General features: G+C 39.3%; 3 protein-coding genes across 7 annotated transcripts in view; 1 reads left to right on the plus strand and 2 right to left on the minus strand.

Annotated features, from left to right (window-relative positions):
* LOC112161908 (prosaposin) overlaps positions 1–3,181 on the plus strand; it is a 7,578-nt gene extending 4,397 nt beyond the window's left edge. Inside the window, exons 8-15 of one of the 2 annotated variants that reach the window (XM_024297446.2) lie at positions 203–208; positions 677–835; positions 912–1,004; positions 1,086–1,269; positions 1,852–2,015; positions 2,109–2,189; positions 2,310–2,417; positions 2,500–3,181. In XM_024297446.2, the coding sequence (XP_024153214.1) occupies positions 203–208; positions 677–835; positions 912–1,004; positions 1,086–1,269; positions 1,852–2,015; positions 2,109–2,189; positions 2,310–2,417; positions 2,500–2,535 (831 nt within the window). In that variant the 3' untranslated portion in view covers positions 2,536–3,181. The remainder of the gene's footprint in view (positions 1–202; positions 209–676; positions 836–911; positions 1,005–1,085; positions 1,270–1,851; positions 2,016–2,108; positions 2,190–2,309; positions 2,418–2,499) is intronic. The other variant, XM_024297447.2, reaches the window with a different exon arrangement.
* Positions 2,792–9,062, minus strand: slc29a3 (solute carrier family 29 member 3). Of its 2 annotated transcripts, none has more exons than XM_024297449.2 (7): positions 8,743–9,062; positions 7,950–8,037; positions 7,479–7,843; positions 7,214–7,296; positions 6,909–7,135; positions 5,013–5,175; positions 2,792–4,863 (listed from the first exon to the last, which is right to left on the minus strand). In XM_024297449.2, coding segments are annotated over exons 2-7 (1,443 nt in total). In that variant the 5' UTR covers positions 7,951–8,037; positions 8,743–9,062; the 3' UTR covers positions 2,792–4,259. The 2 variants fall into 2 exon arrangements, with proteins under 2 accessions (XP_024153217.1, XP_024153216.1); XM_024297448.2 differs by having other exon boundaries at positions 7,950–8,059.
* Positions 9,063–10,398: 1,336 nt separating this feature from the next.
* unc5b (unc-5 netrin receptor B) overlaps positions 10,399–19,210 on the minus strand; it is a 57,269-nt gene continuing 48,457 nt past the window's right edge. For all 3 annotated transcript variants that reach the window (XM_036215518.1, XM_024297444.2, XM_024297443.1), the window contains 9 exons: positions 18,721–18,915; positions 17,988–18,350; positions 17,797–17,884; positions 17,375–17,549; positions 16,992–17,231; positions 15,183–15,332; positions 14,124–14,288; positions 12,809–12,987; positions 10,399–12,713 (listed from right to left, as the gene is read on the minus strand). In XM_036215518.1, the coding sequence (XP_036071411.1) occupies positions 12,548–12,713; positions 12,809–12,987; positions 14,124–14,288; positions 15,183–15,332; positions 16,992–17,231; positions 17,375–17,549; positions 17,797–17,884; positions 17,988–18,350; positions 18,721–18,915 (1,721 nt within the window). In that variant the 3' untranslated portion in view covers positions 10,399–12,547. The remainder of the gene's footprint in view (positions 12,714–12,808; positions 12,988–14,123; positions 14,289–15,182; positions 15,333–16,991; positions 17,232–17,374; positions 17,550–17,796; positions 17,885–17,987; positions 18,351–18,720; positions 18,916–19,210) is intronic.

A 19,210-nucleotide genomic window follows, 5' to 3' on the forward strand; every position in this document is an offset into this window, starting at 1 on the left:
TTAAACTTTCTCTGGAAAACATTTATTTTAGAAACATTTATTTAAAGGTAATTTGGCCTGATGATGAATATTTAGCTTTCTGGTTGTATTCTTATGCTAATTTCATTTAACTTGTAATTTTTTGTTTTGTTTCTTAATCTTTCATGTTAAGTATTTTTTTTTTAATTCTGTACTTTCTCTCTTATTTTCTGCTGCTCTTCAGGAACAGGTAGGCAGCTCCGTGTTCAGTCTGTAGCTTTTTAACCTTTAGTTCCGCCTCCTTCTTTTTCCAAAATGCAGCACATCTGATGCATGAGGGTAGAGATGTGGTCACTAGTAAAGTTTTCTTTTGCACTCAACACTGTTTTATTTATCATCACTGACTTGTAAGAACAGAATATGTTGGATTTCTTTACCTCTAATGCACTCTGGTTTTTTTTTTGTTTTTTTTTTTATTCACATGAGTTCAGAGGTTCATTGAGTCTCTAAAGTGTGGTGGGTGAAGGATGCCTCAGTTAGCTTTGCAGTCAAACATTTTTGCCACGTTTTGGTTTGATGCTCTTTTGAATTTGTGTGCATGGGTGCTGCTGTGAACTAGCATGCAGAAGAAACTTTCTAACACCGCTTCTGGAGGAACTCCTGTGAAGCTTCACTAGAGATCCTGATATACTTTAACTTTTTTTTATTCTGCTTTTAGCAACCCAAACAGATTTGTTCCATGGCTGGGTTCTGTTCTGAGGAGAAGAAGTCTGTCCCCATGATGACCCTTCAGGCTGCAAAAACTGTCCCTGCTGCTAAAAGCATCCCCGCACTTAAGCTTTTCCCTGCTACGAAGGTGGAGTCTGCCCCAGCAAAGGTACAACAAATATATATATAAATGCTTATAAATTTGAGCATCAGATCCTAACTGTTGCTCCGGGCTTGTTCTTCAGGGCATAGTTCGTGTGAAGGAGTCTCCACAGTGCGCCATCTGTGAATTTGTGATGAAGCAGGTCGAGTCCATGCTGACGGATCAGACCACAGAGGTGGAGTTTTTATAAAATGACATTAAAATTGATAACAAAGCTACAGTTGTAGCTGACCTTGGTGCTGACTTGTCTCTCCAGGAGGAGGTAGTCCAGGCAGTGCAGAAGGTCTGTTACCTTGTGCCCTCGTCCCTCACCGCTCAGTGCAAAGACTTGATCGAGACATACGGACAGGCCATCATCGAGCTGCTGGTGCAGGAGGTCGACCCCAAGACTGTCTGCACAATGTTGGGCCTGTGCAACGATCCCAGCCGCGCTTACGTGGGTAAGAAGCCCTTCTGGATACTTCAGCATGGAGAGCAACAGGAAATTTACACGTATATAGATGTACAAGGCTGTCTGCAAAATCCATGTCAAAAGATCCTATTATATACTCCATTTCACATTTGAAATAATATTTTTGGCGTTATAAAGTGAGGCATATTTAAAGAAAATTGAGCCTTAAACTGTATTTTTGAGGATTTCTTTATTCAAATTGTTGTAAATGAGGAGCAGGTGAAAAAAACATTTGCAGAGCGCTGTCTTGTGGGTCCAGATGACCCCACTTCCAATGTAAACATGCCTATGATGGCACATAGGTTAAGGGTGAAAGAGAGGTGCTGCTCTGAACCAATAATCCTATCCATAACTTGGAGTCAAATTTCTAATGAACTTCTGCTGCTCTGTGGAAAGGCTTTAGAAAACTTTTTTTTTTTTTTTTTTTTTTTTTTAATCATTATAAATGCAGTTAAAAGACCATCAGGAATGCTTTGAAAATGGATCAGAAGATGATAGGAATGAAACTTTAAAGTTTGAATGGGGGGAAAAAAAAAGAACTCTGGGTTTTAACACCGAGACTGGTTTCCAGTTGCCCTGGACCGGCCCCGCTTCAAGGCTGGCGGCTACTGCGAGGTGTGCAAAATGGCCGTGAGTTACATCGATGGAATCCTGGAGAAGAACGCGACAGAGGCCGAGATTGAAGAGGCTGTGAAGAAGGTCTGCAGCTTTTTGCCAGACTCCTACAAAACTGAGGTGGGTGGAACCTGCATTCATTTTAAAACTACCTTATTTTTTTTTTCTTCTTTTACTCAAGCCTTGCTTTAACACTCCCCCCTCTGCCAACAGTGTGACCAGTTGATTGAACAGTACGAACCAGTTCTAGTCCAGCTCCTGCTCCAGATGCTTGACCCAGACTTTGTGTGCACGGTAAGAGTGCATGTTTGATTCATTTTATGTCATTAGCAGAGTTAAATCCTGATTTTTACAGTTGAAAGTGAAGCTCTGGAAGTAATTGGACCCACAGCTCTGATTTTTGCTGCCTTACAGAAAGTGGGAGCTTGTGCTGAAGCTAAACGGAAGTTGCTGGGAAGAGAACAATGTACCTGGGGACCTGGGTTCTGGTGCAAGAACATGGAAACTGCAAATATGTGCAATGTGAGAATCCTATTAATAACTAATGTTTCCATAAGTTTTTTCAGGAATATAAAGTTAACGTGATTTTATTTTTTTCTTTCAGACTGTGGCTCACTGCAAACGCCATGTGTGGGTATAGAAACCACCCAACCTGTAGGGAACTGAAGAACTGCTGTAGTGCTGCTTCTTCCTTCTAATCTGTTCAATCGGCTCGAATAACTGCAGCAATGTTTGAATTAAATTTAAAACTCTGAATGTGATTGTGGAAAGGGACTGGACTTTGTTTTTATCATTGTGGGGGGGGTTGGAAGGGGGAGTAGTTACATCTGTAGGCCTAAGCTGTGGTCTGCCTCAGTAAAATGAAGTTCAGGGTGGGAATATGCAGTCTTCTTTTGTTTTTTGTATTGCTTTAGTGAACAGACTTTTGTTCCAGATGTTTTTACCAGAATCACATGCTTGCAGTGATCACACCCCGAAAAACCAGATGGACTTTCTTCTCAGATGATGTAACAATCTAAGCAGTGTACTGATTGGAATAACTCTCAATCGTATGTGTGATTCTTAACAGATTCTTATTTTGATTTTTGCTGTGACCTCCCTTTTTTTGCACTCTTCCTGGTGGTTTTATTTTATTTTTTTTGTAAATTTGTGTCCATAAAGCAAGGATCTCGAGATTCAAATGTCTGCTTCGGAGTTCCGGCTTAAACTGTTGGTTAATTTGTAAACAATGAAAGTTTAACATTCTCTGATAACTCAAAAGTACAATAAAACTTGTCTTGTGAAAAGACTGGTCTATTGTTTAAATTGAGTTCTTGGTTTAAAAAAATGAGAAAGTAGCTTAAGTTTATTTTGTAAACTGTGTTCTAAATAGTCAAACTTTGGCACTTCATTTCCATAAGAAAGACTTGAAACATCAGGACCTGTAAAACAAAACCATTAACAGTATGAAACCTGGACTGAGTGACCTGTCTGGGATTCAGAACAGAAAATACCTGAAATCTCAGACTTCAGGGGAAAAAGCTTTTGCTCATTTATCAGAATACGTTTTTTTTTTTTTTTTTTCTGTTAGGGCTTTTTTTTTTTAAGTTTTTGCGTCTGAGCGTTAACAGGTGTGGTGCTGAAAAGGTGTGGCTCTTATTGGACCATGACGAGGCACGGTATGGACCTCCAGCCCACTAGAAGGGGGATTCACTCAACCCGTCTCCACTGCAGCTTGGCACTCCTCCATTTGATATGTAGTCTGTGTTGCACTTTGTAGTTTGCTGTGGTTTTGTGCTCTGTGTAGTCTTTCGTTTGTAGTTGTGTTGAATGAAGCTGCCCATGATAATCTTGTTTCTCCATATTTTTTTTCTTTGGTGCATGTTATTCAAGTTACAAACTGACCAGATGCCTCAGAAGTATGTGGTCTCATGTTCAATGCATTTCACAGAATGCATGTAGCACGCTTTTAAGTGGTAGGGATGTGGACTTCCAATAAGCTCACTCTTGATTGGAAAGAGTTGTTGCCATGGAAACATTGACTTAGACATCAGACAACTCAGACATTCTTACTGACATCATCCCTATCACTAAAACATGGCAACTGAATTGACTTCTTTTGGTTGGAACTGGAAGTAAACTATTTTCTATGCCTGACGTCACACTCACTCGGTCCAGTTCTGAGATACAGTCAATTATTAAAACATTAATTTAGACTTTCTAAAAGTACAGGCTCAGAATTTCAATCCAGAGTTCATCTCCAACTTCTGGTTCCTGATTTGTCTTCAACAAACCGCTGTAGATAAACCAGCTTGGACCACCTTCCAAGAGGAACTTAATCGTACTGCACTCTGTACAGTCTCAGCTTATAGTCCAAAAGGCAGATCAGATAAAATGCACGATAAGAACAGAGAATGCAGATCCAACAGCCAATCCCAGAGTCAGAAAAAAGGACATGACCACCCCAGTGGCCTCTGCCAGCTCGCGGGGAACCACCTTTGGACCATAGATCATCGGCAGAGTTCCTAGATACCCATTGGAGAGCCCTAGGAGGCAATTAAAAACAACGGGGTACACATCGCGTGCAAACAGAACTGTATGGAGGTGGTCCCGAGGCTGGAAGTTACAAAACATGAGGAGCGGCACCATGACGGAACGGCACAGAACCAGAGCAGGCAGGAAGCGACTGGTGGGACCGGGAACCTGCACCCACATGGTGGCCTGTCTGCCGCAGAAGTCTGCAAAGTTGTACAGGAAGAAACTGGTGATGGGAACGAAGTATGTGGTGGTCCAGGGGCTGCCGCTGTCCACGTTGACCGACTGGATCCCAGATGAAACGGCAGGGAACACCGAGATGGAGATGAAGAAGACGTAAAAGACACTCAGCCCAAGCACCCACGCCTTTTTGATGATTGGCTGCAGAGGTGGGACAACGTTTGCAGCTCCGCCCCCCTCAGTTATCCCTCCTGGACCAGCTCCTATGTAGTGTCTAGAAGAAGAAGGTTACTCGACATCAGAAACCGAATGTTCTGGTCATCCCAGAAGCACTAAAGCATTTTTTAAGAAGCGAAAACATGAAATGATTTTGATGAAGTGATTACATGAAAACAAACAGAGAAATTTCCTGTTTTCACTCACTTTGAATATGCAAGCTTGGGCAAAAGCAGATACGAGAAGATGCAGAGCAGGATGAAGACGTCGGCGGTGAGGAAATAAAACAGGGCGCTGGTTGTCACGTCCTGGACCGCGGCGAGGTTCACTATTGATGCCAGTGAGCTCAGCGTGCCGCCCATCGCTTGACCTAAAGCCAAAGCAGTAACACGAAACCTCAGCTTATATGCTGTAGAATCAGCACACAGGCTTTTAATTTGAAAGTTTAGCCTTTTAGAAAAAGCTGAGAAACCGTTTAATTTCATAAGACTCCATACAATCAAAAGTTTTCAGTTAAAATAATACAATTTTAGGAAATTTTAACCCCAGAGAGCCAAAGAATAGTTTTACGATGGGATTTGAAAGTTAATTATGCCTTTTGTCTTGTTTGTTAATTTTGGGAAATAGCAATAAACAGTGTCCAGAAATAAAATATATAAATACAAATATAAACAAATAAATTAGATTTATGAAGCACATTGTTTTTAATTAAATAAAAAAAATAAAATTTTTCACAAGTTTTTCATACCGAAACCTATGTGGGCGCGCATGGAATACCACCTGCTGAGAGCATGTTTATAAACACGCGTAGAGCGCGTTCTTGAACGCACCACACGCGGCTGGTGTGTAAGCACCTTGAATCGGGTTGAACATTCAGCGCGCGCTCGGTGTGTTGAAAGTGTCCGTTTGATTGCACAGCCGGTGTGTAAGCACCTACACACAGGTGCGCCTGCATGGGAAGCTGTCAAATCGATTTTTAAAATTTTCTGCATCAATGAACATGTTGAGGAGTTTGAATCATTTTTTTTACAGATTCCTGAAGAATCTTTACATCCTCATTATAGATATAACTTTAAAAATGTTTTCTAGATGATTTTTTGTTTTTCCAATGTTTTTTTTTCTTCATTTTTGAGATATTTTTTAAAGATTTTCATTAATTTTTTTTTATTTGCCTTTTGAGAACCTTTTGTTGTAACTTTTTTGTATGTTTTTTTTAAATAATTTTTCAAGATAAGTTATTAACATTTTTTGATATAACCTAACTTTGTTTTTCAATATATATTTTATTAAATATGTGTTTAATATAATGTTTTGTTTTTCAAGTTATTTATTTTCTAACTATTTGATATAATTTCTTCCTAACTTTTAGGACTTCAACTGTTATAGTCGCAAAGTGAGAAGATAAGGAAGCGCCTACAATTTGTAATACCCGAACATGTTGGTTCACTAAAACATAAATGATATTAGGAATTTCTGTGGGGTTTGTTTTAACAATAATGAGTATGTGTGATGTTTTGGGGATTATTTATGGGGAGTTAAAGAAAATTTGCTATTGTTTGTCTGGGATGTTTTTGTGCACTTTATTGAGGATCCCTGCCTGCCTCTGCAGATTTACATCAAGGCAAACTCATGCAATTTTTTTTCTTATCACCACAACTCTCAACATTTAGCTCTGTAATATTTGTGGATAAAGTAAGAAGAAGAACAAAACATCTCTATGACACGGACACATTGTGGCTTTTCAACTTTTGACTGCAGGTCATCCTAAAGTTTTCATGAACAGATGAGGCTAGTGCCCAGTCTGTTTGTAGTTCCTAAAAATAGAACAAAGAACCTAAAAAATTAGAACAAAAACACATTTTTGAAAAAAATCATACATTATGTATTCATGGTGATTAAAAAAAAGTAGCCAAATTTGTTTCTCTAGTGTTAAATGCAGTTGTGCATTCCACTTGGTGTCATTCATTTAGAAAAAATAAGAGCTAAAAAAGTAATAATTGATACTTTGTAGAAAGGTGACATTTTAAAACCTGTGTTCTGGCACCCTTTAAAAAATAATAAAAACTTTCAAATGAAAGAAAAATTAATTTATGAGAAAAATACCTGATACAAGAGCCTGGGAGATCCTCATGGGGAAATAGCCACTGAGGCCAAACATGCTCCCAGAGAAAATGTTGGAGGCGCCACTGACGACCGCCACGCTGACGAGTGTCCCGACAAAGAACTCTGTCTGGCAGTTGGACACGTCCACCTTTACCAGCACTGTGGTCACCACAAACACCAAGAAGATCACCCACAGAGAAGACAGGACTCGTAATTTTGGGGACAGCCTGGAAAATGACAAACACAGAGTGGGTCTTTAAGGGTGTTCACTTGCAAGTTGTTGTGCGTTTGTTTGCATATTCTACCTGTTCACCAGGATGTAGTTGAGTATTAAGCACAACACGGACGGCACTGTGGAAGCGATGGACAGGTAGCTTTCAAAATAGTCCTGACAAAAGGAGATATTTTTATTAAAGATCTTGAGTCCTGTTCTCATTCAGAAATTAAAATATTTTTCATGATTGAAAAAGGTGCAACATCATATTTTTTAGTAAAAAAAAATAACAAATATAGATATTAATGTTTATGCATATGTTATATGTTATTTATGTTTAATGAATTTTTCCTCACACTTATGTCAGAACGATGCTCCCCCTCTTTGCTGTAACTGCTGCTGTTGCTCAGTTTGTAGATCCAGTAGTCTTTGGCTGTGATGAAGAAGTTCCAGGGCAGCAGGGAGCCGATGCCCATTAAAAAAAAGAGGACGTAGACCAGATTATAGGAGTCCTCTGGAGTGAAGCGCACCACCAGAGCGGACGGAGACGGTTTGGGGAGCAGAGACTCAGACGGGCTGTGGTCCTCGCTATCCTCCTCATCCGTCGTGATTTGATCGTCAAATAAAGTCGGACGGTAAGACGAGTTGAGACTCGCCTGCACGGGTTCTGTGTCACCCATTTTCACAGGAATGGGTGGCCCTAATACTCCGTCGTACGACACTTTCAGAGTAAAAGTAGGGAAAAAAAAAAGAAAAAAGTAAAATAGATTATGACAAGTGAAACATTACAGGAAAAAATGGGAAAAAATCAAATTAAGATAACTTACTTTTACTTCTGCATGTAAACACAAGGAAAAAGACACTTTTTGTTTTTCTGTGAGGTTGTCTTCATTCTGCAGCCAGTAGGGAGGAATCCTGGGATTTAAAGTAAAGGAAGCTGGATTAAAAAACAAAAAAAAAGTTACATATAATTAATAAAATAATTCATAATTTCCCTTCACGACTGGAATATAAATATACAACAATATTAATTGAATTTATCATGACTAAAACGAAATATAAGAAGCAGGAACAGCTATATAACATTGTTATATATGACATTTTAAGGAGCAACTGAAGATCCATCAATTCATTTAAACTCAGACTTTTAATCACATAAACCAGCTTCTTCTCACATCCCGTGTGTGTTGTCACGTGGTTCCCACTTCAAACAGTCACTTAAAACTAATAACTTAACAAACTCTGTTACATTCCTCTGAGATCTGCTGACAAACCCAGAGAAAAGGAGTTGACTTGTTGGAAAAAAGAAAAAACAAAGCTGACTTTGCACATTAAAAACCAGTAAAGAGGAACTATTGTTCACGTGATCCTTACCGAGATTGGAAAGAAAGAACAATAGACAGATTTAAGCGAATTCACCGATCACTCTAATGAACGGAGATACAAACCCTGTAATGTTTCAGCCCTTACAACTCTTCCTACCCTCACAGTTAGGCCACCATTTCCCGTCAAATATTTTCCAACATTTCGGTAAATTATCAAAACTTTTCTTTTAAGAAAAATAAAACTGTTATTACGTATAAGCAAAGAGTGATAAAATGTATATATATATATCCGTACTGTGCCTGTCTGGGAAGTCTCGCTGCTGTTTCCTTTATGGTTTGCTGAACTTCATTCCAAGCACAACAAGCATTCCGGCGTAAACTCGGTTTCTGGTCAGCTGACCGGCGGAAGCGGGGATCCATGGAAGTCAACACTGACAATGACCCTTCAAAATAAAAGCTGTAGGATTGTAACGAAACCCCCCAAAAGTAAATATACGTGCATATTTACAATATAGTGTATTTAAGACTTTTTAAAGCAATTTGTGCTCCTGAATAATAGTTAAAATATGATTAAAGTTAACTAGCTCCCCCCAAAAATAGTAAAATAAAAAAAGTTTGCTCTTGTTTTGAAAACAAATCTGTCGGAAGTTAATGCAAAACCGAATCTATTTCCTGTCAATCTGTGTTTACTTACATGAAACTAATATTATAAAGGGAACAGGTTATAAACCAAACGAACTTATAACATATCATTTAAATATAGATAATGAGTAGTTTGTAATACCATATTTAAAAAGTGTCATATTCAACCTTAAATCTGGCACTTCATATTAAAAATATCAATGTATTAAAAAACACCAAACTTTATTTTAGTGTTATAGAACACAAGCATATATATATCTTAAAAATAAAATATGTTTATGTTCAGGTCAAATGGTATTCCAAATCAAAATACCCCAAGTTTGCCAGGAGGGGGCGCTATAATAAAGCGTATCAACTAATGGCTTAATGTTAAACTTAAAAATAATCATTTTAAAAATGGTTAGAAGACACAATCAGACCAAGTTTCATCTTTATTAAAATTAAATATTAAATATATATATGTGTGTGTGTGTGTAGCTTTGAAAAAGATGCATTCATATTAAATATTTTTGTTCTTTTGTAAATATACTTAGAAAATCAACAAGCATACAGATGCTTCTCTGTTTAGTTAACTTTTTATTAATTAAAGTTGATCAAATCCTGCTGAAGTGGGAGAACTGTTGGGTTAAAATGAAGTCAGGTGTTACATTTTTAATTTATAGATTATAAAAGGTTCAATTAACCCGTTTGGAGAAAGGCACCAAAGCAGTTCTCCATTAATAATGCATTTAATGGAAGAATTAGGTATTTCCTGTTGCTACAACCATAATCCAGAACAGTTGTTAAAGAACACTGTAAGAAATGACAATTTCTCACACACCCTTTGGTTGTAAAAAAAAAAAAATCCAAAAAACAAAAAGGTTAAAACTATACATAAATGCCAAAGTTAAAGGCCACTTTTATCATTTCCAGGAACTGGTTAATGTGAGCACCTGTCAGCCTACAAGTTAAAAGCTTTCAAAGCTAAATGGACCTCAGGGGAATTTCTCAGTGAGGTGTGAAGCTAAAAGGCACATTTTCAGCTGTGCTGCAGTTTCCGTTTAAAATGGGGTGTAATTGACAAACCAAGTGTCATTTAACAGTAATTTTGTTATTCAGCTTGAGTGCCAAGCTTCAGAGAAGCATTCAAATGCATTTTTACTCAACACTTGCAACAGTAAGTAAAATAAAAAAAAAAAAAAAAAAGGGAGACAAAAAGACAAACATTGCTGTTAAACTAAGAAATATAATTTATTGCATAAAAATTATATTTAGTTACAGGTAAGAAGGCTAGACATTTATTTACAATTGGTTCTTCACAGAGACAAAATAATGTAACAGAATTTATTTTGTTTTCTGTAAAAACGTTGGACTTTTACGGACAAAAGGCTGAGTTTATCTCTTTGAGGGGAGCCCGTTCACATCCAGTACGGCTCCAAGTAAACTCTCCAGCAATATGGCCAAAGATCCAGCAGACCCTCGAGAAATCTGGATGAACAGAACACTGTAGTCCACAGACATCAGTCTCTGCGACCAAAACTGAGAAAAAGAGGAATGTCCTGCACTTTGAGGGGATCCGAGGAACTGAACGGGTTGTGTTCGGGTACATATTCATGGCAAAGACCTGCAGGGCATGAATCCACAACATTAGTCACGGCTCGGGCTGCAGCCATTGCATCACTTTGTTTTTGTTGTCCACACTTATAGCTTCCTTGGTCTGTGATCTATCTCTTCCATTCCAGATGGAGAATTTACGCAGACTAACATTTTCAAGAATGTTAAACCATTTCTAACAGACAGAAACAAACAAACAAACAAACAAAAACCCTGTCAATGCCCTGATCTGAAAAAATAGAAGTACTCTCTCAGGAAACAAAGGATGTGGAAATGCTTTTCTTTTGTACTTGCATAGCACTTACAAAGAGAAATGACAGATCGTAAAAATGTGTGCACGCGTACGTGCACAGCCACCTGCCCACACAGAACCATTCACTCACACGAGCGTTCATTCACGCAAAGCATGACTCACTGCTGAAGAGGAGGGATACTGATGATACTGATGCTGTTTTGGTTTTGTCGTCCTAAAGAAATCAACACTTTTTTCTTGAGGAGAACCAACATGATGGGGGGTTGCACATATTATCTCAATTACCATCAAAACATTGACAGAATGTTATTGATTATGCAAACACTATGAGGACTGTAATCACAAAGCAGGCAGCTTAGGCAATAGATTAACAAAGGTTGCATATTTAGTGAAAAAGCATCTCTATAATTCTGTTTGTTTTGAGGTAAACTTCAGCTGATGGTCCCTTGGCGCCAAATTGATTTAACTTCAGTCTAATTTAATTATTTAAAAAATCACCTTTTAAGAGAAGAAAAGAAAGTAAAAAAAACTTTAATTTGAAGGTTTGTTTTATAAATCCACTAGGATCTTCTCTAATTTATGTTTCAGGTTATTTATTTATTTATTTTCACATTTTTGCACGGATTAATAATTTCGAAACAAACATAATTTGTTATTCACAACAGAGAATCAGCTAACTTTCCCATTTGGTCTGCTCTACTTGGATCAAAAATAACACAGAAGCTCGGTGGCGGTCTAATCCAGGGCAAATGATAAAACAGGAAAAAAAAAAAAAATCCACAAATATGGATAATAAATTAAAAAGCGTTCCCTAAAGGAAACTTTTAAGGGGTGATGCAGCGTCTTCTCAGCAGGCGACAGAGTGGCCGAGTGTTGGAGGAAAAAGGAAAGTCCCCCCACGAGGCGGGATGATATGCCAAGGCTTTGAGGCATTTGTTGGTACAATAGAAAGTCAGTCAAGTCATCTGCCAATTCGGAAACAAACTTTGCAATTCAATCTCCTTCCAGAAAAAAAGAGACAGCTTTTCTTCAGCCCAAAAGCAATATGACTCAAACCTTGAGGGTTCGATCCTTCCACAAAGCAATTAGATGAGAAATCCTTGCTTGTGTTTTTCAGAGGTGTTTAATAACTGCTTTGTCTGTGTGTGTATTCTGTGTGTGGACTTTTGAGAGGACCTGCAGGCAGTGCAAGTCTGCTACCATTCACCGTATGCCCACAACGGTCTTTTAGAAAACAAAAGCCCCTGCCATGAGGTGAGATGAGCTTAAACCGCAGAAATGTTAATAATCCCAGCATTGTGTGCTGTATTTGATCCAAAGAATTGGTCTTAGTTGACAAGAATTCTGACATTTTTAGTTTGCAATGACACTTTTTCAGAGAAATTGCACAGGAAATGCAACGTTGTTTTGGAGAAGCAGGTTGGCAGGTGGGTGTCCCAGAATGGAATGGATTGAAATGTATTTGTGATGGCTGAGAATGGGTCAGATGAGGGGGTAGAGGTAATACATTGTATGAGAAGCCATGTGTGCATATTCATAGGCAGGTGTTCTTACTTTCATCACACCGCTGTTAAAAAACACGTCTTTGCTCATTACTTTGATTCTTGACCAATCAACAGTCCCCATCTGTTGTCATGACAACTAGCACTTCACTTTTGCCCATCTCCTCCAGCGCGGTCGCTAAAGAGACCAGGTCCGCGTCACCTTGGTGACATGCTTCCCATAAGTCCAGCAGAACACCTGTGGGGCTGGGTTTTGTGGCAAAGTAGTTCAAATACCTGAGAACAAGAACAAAAGGGTCACATTGTTGTGGGATTATCTTAGATTTACAGTCTAAAGTCTTGATTTTCTCATTTTTTTAAAATAATCAAACCTGTCAAATCCCAGACTGCGAGCTAGTAGCCTCCAGTCACACCCTCGAGCACTTGGAGCATCCAAACTGGTGCAGATCTTCTGGCGGATGGAGTCAGGCAGGCGAAAGGCATAAGGTCCCACTTGAGAGGAAGGAAGGCAGGAACCTCCCGAGGGAATGGGCGAGTGTGGCGGTAGAGTCTACAGAGAATAAAACATTTGTTAGCTCTATGTGGAAATTCATAGCATATTTAATGCATGCATTTCTGAGACCCATATCTTATTAGAATTATCTTAACCCATAGTGTACAACTAAGTCCATGTTTTCTACCCTGTAGTTCATCATCATTCCACTAGGGGCAGTAGAAGCCCTTTTCCTGCTCATTTCAAAATGGCTGCCTCCATACAACTTATGCTAATTTTTTTGCTAATTTTCTTAACTTTACAGTGAGAATCACTCATCTATTATGATTCAGTTTTTTAAATGACTACTTTCTGTATTGAAAGAATAAAAAATGTGCTAACAGTTAATTTTTTTTAATACTATACTATCATGTTAAAATATCTGGATCATATTTGAGACAGAGGAAACATACAGTGCTTTTTTCTGAACACGCATGTCAATATTTTTGAAACTAAACTAACACTGTCAAATTACAAATGTATCTTAAATGATACTATCTATATCTCATACAAAAAATATATTTTTTATGTTTGAGGGTTAAAACAAATTTAGTCAAAAAAATGTACATTTTCTGTCAATTATTCGATGTAGTATGCTGCATGCTACATTCACACTGGATATGTAAAGCATATTTTTGAACATGCGTGGTGTTCACACTGGACCAGGAGGGCAGGGCTTCTCCTACTTGTTCTTTGGCTAAGTTACTGGCGCTTGTCCACTACCTACAGTTGAAAGAGACTTAGTGTGAAATATCAAAGTGGTGGAGTCTTGTGAATCTTGCTCCAGGCTTTTTCTTTCACAGCTTTATTCTGATATTCGGTATGAAAGATTTGGTGTCGTAAAATTCCGCCCAAGAACAAACAGCGGTTATTATTTTCTCCTTCTCGACCTATTTTCAAATGGTTAGCACTTCTGAGAGTTAAAGAGGATGTTATCCAAATCAAAGTCCCTGATTAGTCAAAGTTTAACCAGATTTGACTATCAAGGTGATTTCAAGGACTGCGCATTTTAAATGTAGAGCCCAAAAATGTAGACTTTACATTGGAAAAGATTTCTTGAACGTGCCCTACTGAGAATGGTGTGAACATAGCGTCACTGGGTTGAGTTTCACATGTGGGCATTTTTCTTGCAACACCTTTTGCTTGTTCATTACCTCCTGAATGTCTGTGAGCAGCTGGAAAATCTGCCCCTCCCCTTCCACCTGCCGCACGCAGATCTTACAGGTGAGCTGCGACACGGCCAGGCTGCTTCTCTCCAGGCTGAAGGTGCAGTGCAGAGGTCTCTGACTGCCACTCCAGATGTGATAAAACGGGATCTCCTGTGAAGGAGCACAGGCACAAATAAAAAAACGTCCTGAACACAGATTTCTTCCAAATCCAAATCTCCATAATTCGGCCAGAAAGAGATTTCTAGATGTTTATTTGAAACAGGTGCAAACTGTAATCCTGAGCAAATTTACAGTACAGATCGTTGCTATTCAAAGATAAAGTGAATGAAGTCAGACTGTGATCTCTTAGATTACAGACAAAAGTAGTTTTCCAATCCAAATTCTAAACTTGTTAAACTTTTTTTTAATAAATTAACAAATGACACTAAAGATTTTTTTTCTTTCTTTTTCCATTTGGTCTTTATCCCTTTATTTACCAAACCTTTTCCTTCTTCACAGAAATGCCTGGAATCGTGTAATACTGGAGTAAATAAGCATGTTTGATCAGCTGACTATCCACATGTAGTAAAGGAACAGTCACTTCTGTTGTTCTGAACAATATTCTAAGAATATTCGAGAAGTTTGGAGGAAAAAACAAAGATCAGGGAGCATGTTATTTATTTTCTCCCATTAATAGATGACCTCTCAGTCTTTTAAACTTTAGTGTATGAGTTGCAAAGATGGGGTGAAATCAGGATCAGCTTTAAATGAATGAAACCATATTGTAAGTTTGAAACACATTTTTGAAAAAATGAAAAATGGTTTTAAACTGGAAAGTACACATCGTAAACTTAAAAAATAAAATACAAAGTAAAGTTTAAATTAGAATAAATACCAAAAATTCGAATGAAAAAAAATCCATAAACCTTAAACTGCAACAATTGAGAAAAAATTGTATTTGTGATTTTGGCTAAAAATGGCATAATCATAATTAAAAGATAAATTGAAACACTTTGAAAACAGATGATCGAAGTGAGACTTTATTCTTTTAGTTGCATGCATCACCTGGTACTTGGCCAGCAGTTTGCTTCTCCAGTGTGAGTGAGGAATGTCGTGGATGGACAGACGAAGATTATGGTAGCTGTCTTTGAAGAGCAGCGGCTTAGGATCTTCTAGTAAAACTCCCCCGAGACTCCTCTCCAAGTCCATCACCTCCTACACAAACACACAGAGAACACATTTGTTTATTGGACTCCATTTTTTTTCCTCTTTTCACACATTTCATCAACCAGACTTTCAAAAATGCTTAATTAAAACAAGTTTTGCATTTTGGAGGTTCTCCAACCCTGCGCGTGTGACAGCGAGCAGCTAGAAAGCTGTTTGAACTTCAGCAGCCAGAAATCCACGGCTGCCAGAGAAACTGCACTCGCTGGGTTTCTCCTGCTGGCTGCTCTGCTGACGCTTCACGCAAAGAGATTTTAAAGATCTGAGCTCAGTTTTTTTACAGGATCTGATGCTTGCTCAGTGCCCAGCATTAAGTGGTGTTCGTTTTCCCCGGACAATAGGAATCCGACTCTGTACTTTTCTTAATTTGGAGAAGTTTGGTGAACTGGAATGGCCGATAGAGGAAATAAGCCATAAAGAGAAAATAATTTAGGATTCCTTTCAATTTCATTATTTAACCAGATAAAATAAAAACATGTTGTCTTAGGGAAAAAAATATAGAAAATAGTTGCTGTTAATATTTCTCATGAACAGAATGCAGTATTTGAACCAAAATAGAAATCATAATAATACTATTAATAATAATTATAACAAAATTAATTTATATTCACAATAGAATACCAATTTATTAAATCATTGAATCAAGTTTCTTTTAAAATGTTTTCTTGTTTTTGTTTTAGGAAAAAAAACAAATGTTATATTTTTATCTTTTTAAATAAATTTACTATTTCTATAAAAAAATTTTCTTAAATTAAAATATAGATAAATAAAAGGCCCTGCGACAGACTGGCGACCTGTCCAGGGTGTACCCCGCCTTCGCCCATCAGTGGCCGGGATAGGCTCCGGCACCCCGCGACCCCGAAAGGGCTGAACGGTCAAGAAAATGGATGGATGGATAAATAAAAGACAAACTTGACACACAAATTGATATTAAACTAAACTGTTTTGAATTAGAAGATGAGTGGATTGGTCAACCTTTACATTTCAAACTAATTCTTTCAGCATTTCGACAGTGATATTCATTGAATCTCTTTTAAATGAAGTATAAAAATATGAACTGTTTTCATTTCTGTTTCCCTTTTTTAATCAATTGCTGTCCAGTTATCATAGAAGTTAAGTGCTGATTCATTCCTCTGCTTTAAAAAGAAGAAAAAAAATCAAGTCATTTGATGTTTTTCAAAAAGGAAAATAAAGTCTAGGCTGCTCTAAAGTTCAAATGAGTGTAATGAAAGCACTCGCTGGTAACGGACAAAAACCTTAATGAAAAAAGCTTTTAATTAACTAGCCAAATCCTGCGAAGAATATGAATTTATTTGTGAAAAGAGATGAGTTTCAGGCGATGTGTTGCAGCAAAAACACGTCGGTTCAGGGTTAGCAGGACTTCTTAGCAGAAACAGGATGACACTAGGTGCTATATTTGTAAAAGCTCTCAAGGCTACAACTGTGCAAGTTCACAGAAAACAGATTCTCTTTGAATTCCTCAGTTCAGGGTTGAGAGCAGAATTTTGGAGGATGAACGGCTTCAAAATGACCCTCCAAGAAAAAGAGAACAATCCCCATGGAGTTGTTTTTGTTGTGATGCTTAAAGAGGGAGGAAACGAAAGTGTAAAAACAGACAAATGTCCGCACAAACACAGTCACTAGCAGCACCTTCAGCGCATGTGGGGTGTCATGGATACAGTAGATGCGGAGGCTGAGGTCCAGGGAGAGGCAGGGAGCTCTGGGGGCAAACAGAGCCAGCTGCAGGCGCTTGCATGCGGGTTGTGGAGGGCAGGACTGGCCCACAAGGCCGTACGTTCCCAGCTGCTCCAGAAGGACGTGGCAGCATTCTTCTTCTAGCTGTAGGTAACACGGAGACGACAAAGTCTCCTCCCCTACTGTCAGCACCTCCTGACAAAAGAGAAAGAAAAATATTTAGAGCAGAATTCTTAGTGTTTAAAGTCCATCATTAGAAAAATGCCACAAAACATGTTAAAAACCCCAAAAACGACATTTTAATCCCAGAGGATCTTTAAAAAAGAAGGGATTTCCACCTCCCAGCCGCCCTGATGCGTCTGCGTCTTGAGAGTGAGGGTCCAGTCAGGCGTTGGCGTGTCCAGCTGGGCGCAGTGAGGTAAAGTGAGGACCACGGGGCGGCTCAGCAGCATGCCAGATGGTCCACAGCTCACCACTGGACTGAGCACCGTCTGACTGCCTTCGGATGGTGACCTGCAAACGCCACAGATGAGTTCATGACGAGGCGTAGTATGTCATTTAAAAAAAAAGTGACTTAATTTGGATTTGTTCTTTTCTCTGACCTCAGGAAAAGAAATACAATCCTTTTTTTTAAAGCAGCTTCATGGCAGCGAGTCTGCCTCTAAAAAAGTCACTGATTGAGGTGAGAATGAGGTCTATTCTGCCTCATGGCTGCAAACGCGCAGAGAGTGGGAAAGCAATAAAGATGAAGGACACTAACGTTGTTTTGTCCCACTTGTTAATAATGAGGTACATCTCGTAGAACTTCCCCTGGGGGATCGTGCCAGGCGGGACCAGCAAACTAACACCTGGGGGAGAAGATGTCAAGATCTGACTTAAGTGTAATCAACACGGTATGACCTTGATTCACACAACCAGAGTGAAAACATCAATTCAGCAAATGCATGTTACCTGTACTGGGTATGGTTAGACGGCCTCCCAGATTTCCCAGGGTGGCGCTGGTGCTCAGGCCTGGTTCTCTGGACAGCGTGTGGCAGTGGTATTCCCGCTCTCTGCCCACCGTGCCCACAGATTTCAGGCTGAGGATCTCTCCGTCACCCGAGTCCGTCGGGAGCTCCAAGGAGGAGAGAGTGGACGAGTTATAGACCTTAATCTTGAGGCTGGGGAGCGGGTCCAGCAAAGGGGAGGTGGTCATGGGTATTTTGTGAGGGCTGTCGTGGACGGCCTGCTGCAGGGAGAAGAGCGGCCCCCGAAAAGTGCCGGCTGTGGCTGTCAGATCGGGTGGCGCCGAGGGGTGCAGGGGACGAGGGTTATCTGAGCACAGAGAATGGAAAAAGAGAGACGCGGTTCTTTTATCTTGAAAAATGACACGGGCGGGGCTCAAAGTGCTAAAACGAACGCCAGCGAAATGGATTAATGTTGCTAATTCATATTTGATGGCAGGAGCAAGAGATAGGGAACCATGACAAATGCTTAAAAGTGTAAAAGAATTAATGCAGGAAAGGATGGAGAGCCAACCGGGAGACGATACGAGGCCGTATGAATTATCCACAACATGATAAAAATACCGATGCAGCAGTGAAATGGAGTGTAAAGGAATACTTCCATGGGAAACGAGAGCAACAGAAGAGAGGTTTTGTAAATAAACAAGATCATATTTTCCACAGAAACGATGGGAACCAACCCTGTCTGGGAGGCTTGTAGTTGCCCGGGTGGAACGCAGCGGTCAGAGCGGATGAGGAGTCCGTGATGTCTCCGTGGAGATGGCGGCATCGTCGGCGATAAGCCAGCACGCCAACACACAGCACCATTACCACGCTCAGCAGCAGGGCAACCACCAGACCAGCGTAGACCGCCTCACCCATACCTGGAGTCAGAGCTGTGGAGAGGCAGAAGGTTACCCAAGCACCCAAAGACGTACGAGCAGAGAAAATGTCACCGATTAGATACCAGCTAAAGCAATCAATGACGGCTTTTAATTTAAGAAAACATTTAAGCAACAAGACAAGAAACACTGTTTAACAAGGATAATAAAGCACAATGACGCCCTTGTAGCCTCTCTGTGAATCTTTTTCATGACAGAGGTGAAGAAAAGGTGATTGGTTGTGTCAACGGTGAGAGAATCTGCTTGTTTTTCACAACAGTTTAACAGTTCCTAGAGTTCCCTTCAGGGG

Source organism: Oryzias melastigma, linkage group LG15 (genome assembly GCF_002922805.2).
Source record: "Oryzias melastigma strain HK-1 linkage group LG15, ASM292280v2, whole genome shotgun sequence".
NCBI classification, from domain to species: domain Eukaryota; kingdom Metazoa; phylum Chordata; class Actinopteri; order Beloniformes; family Adrianichthyidae; genus Oryzias; species Oryzias melastigma.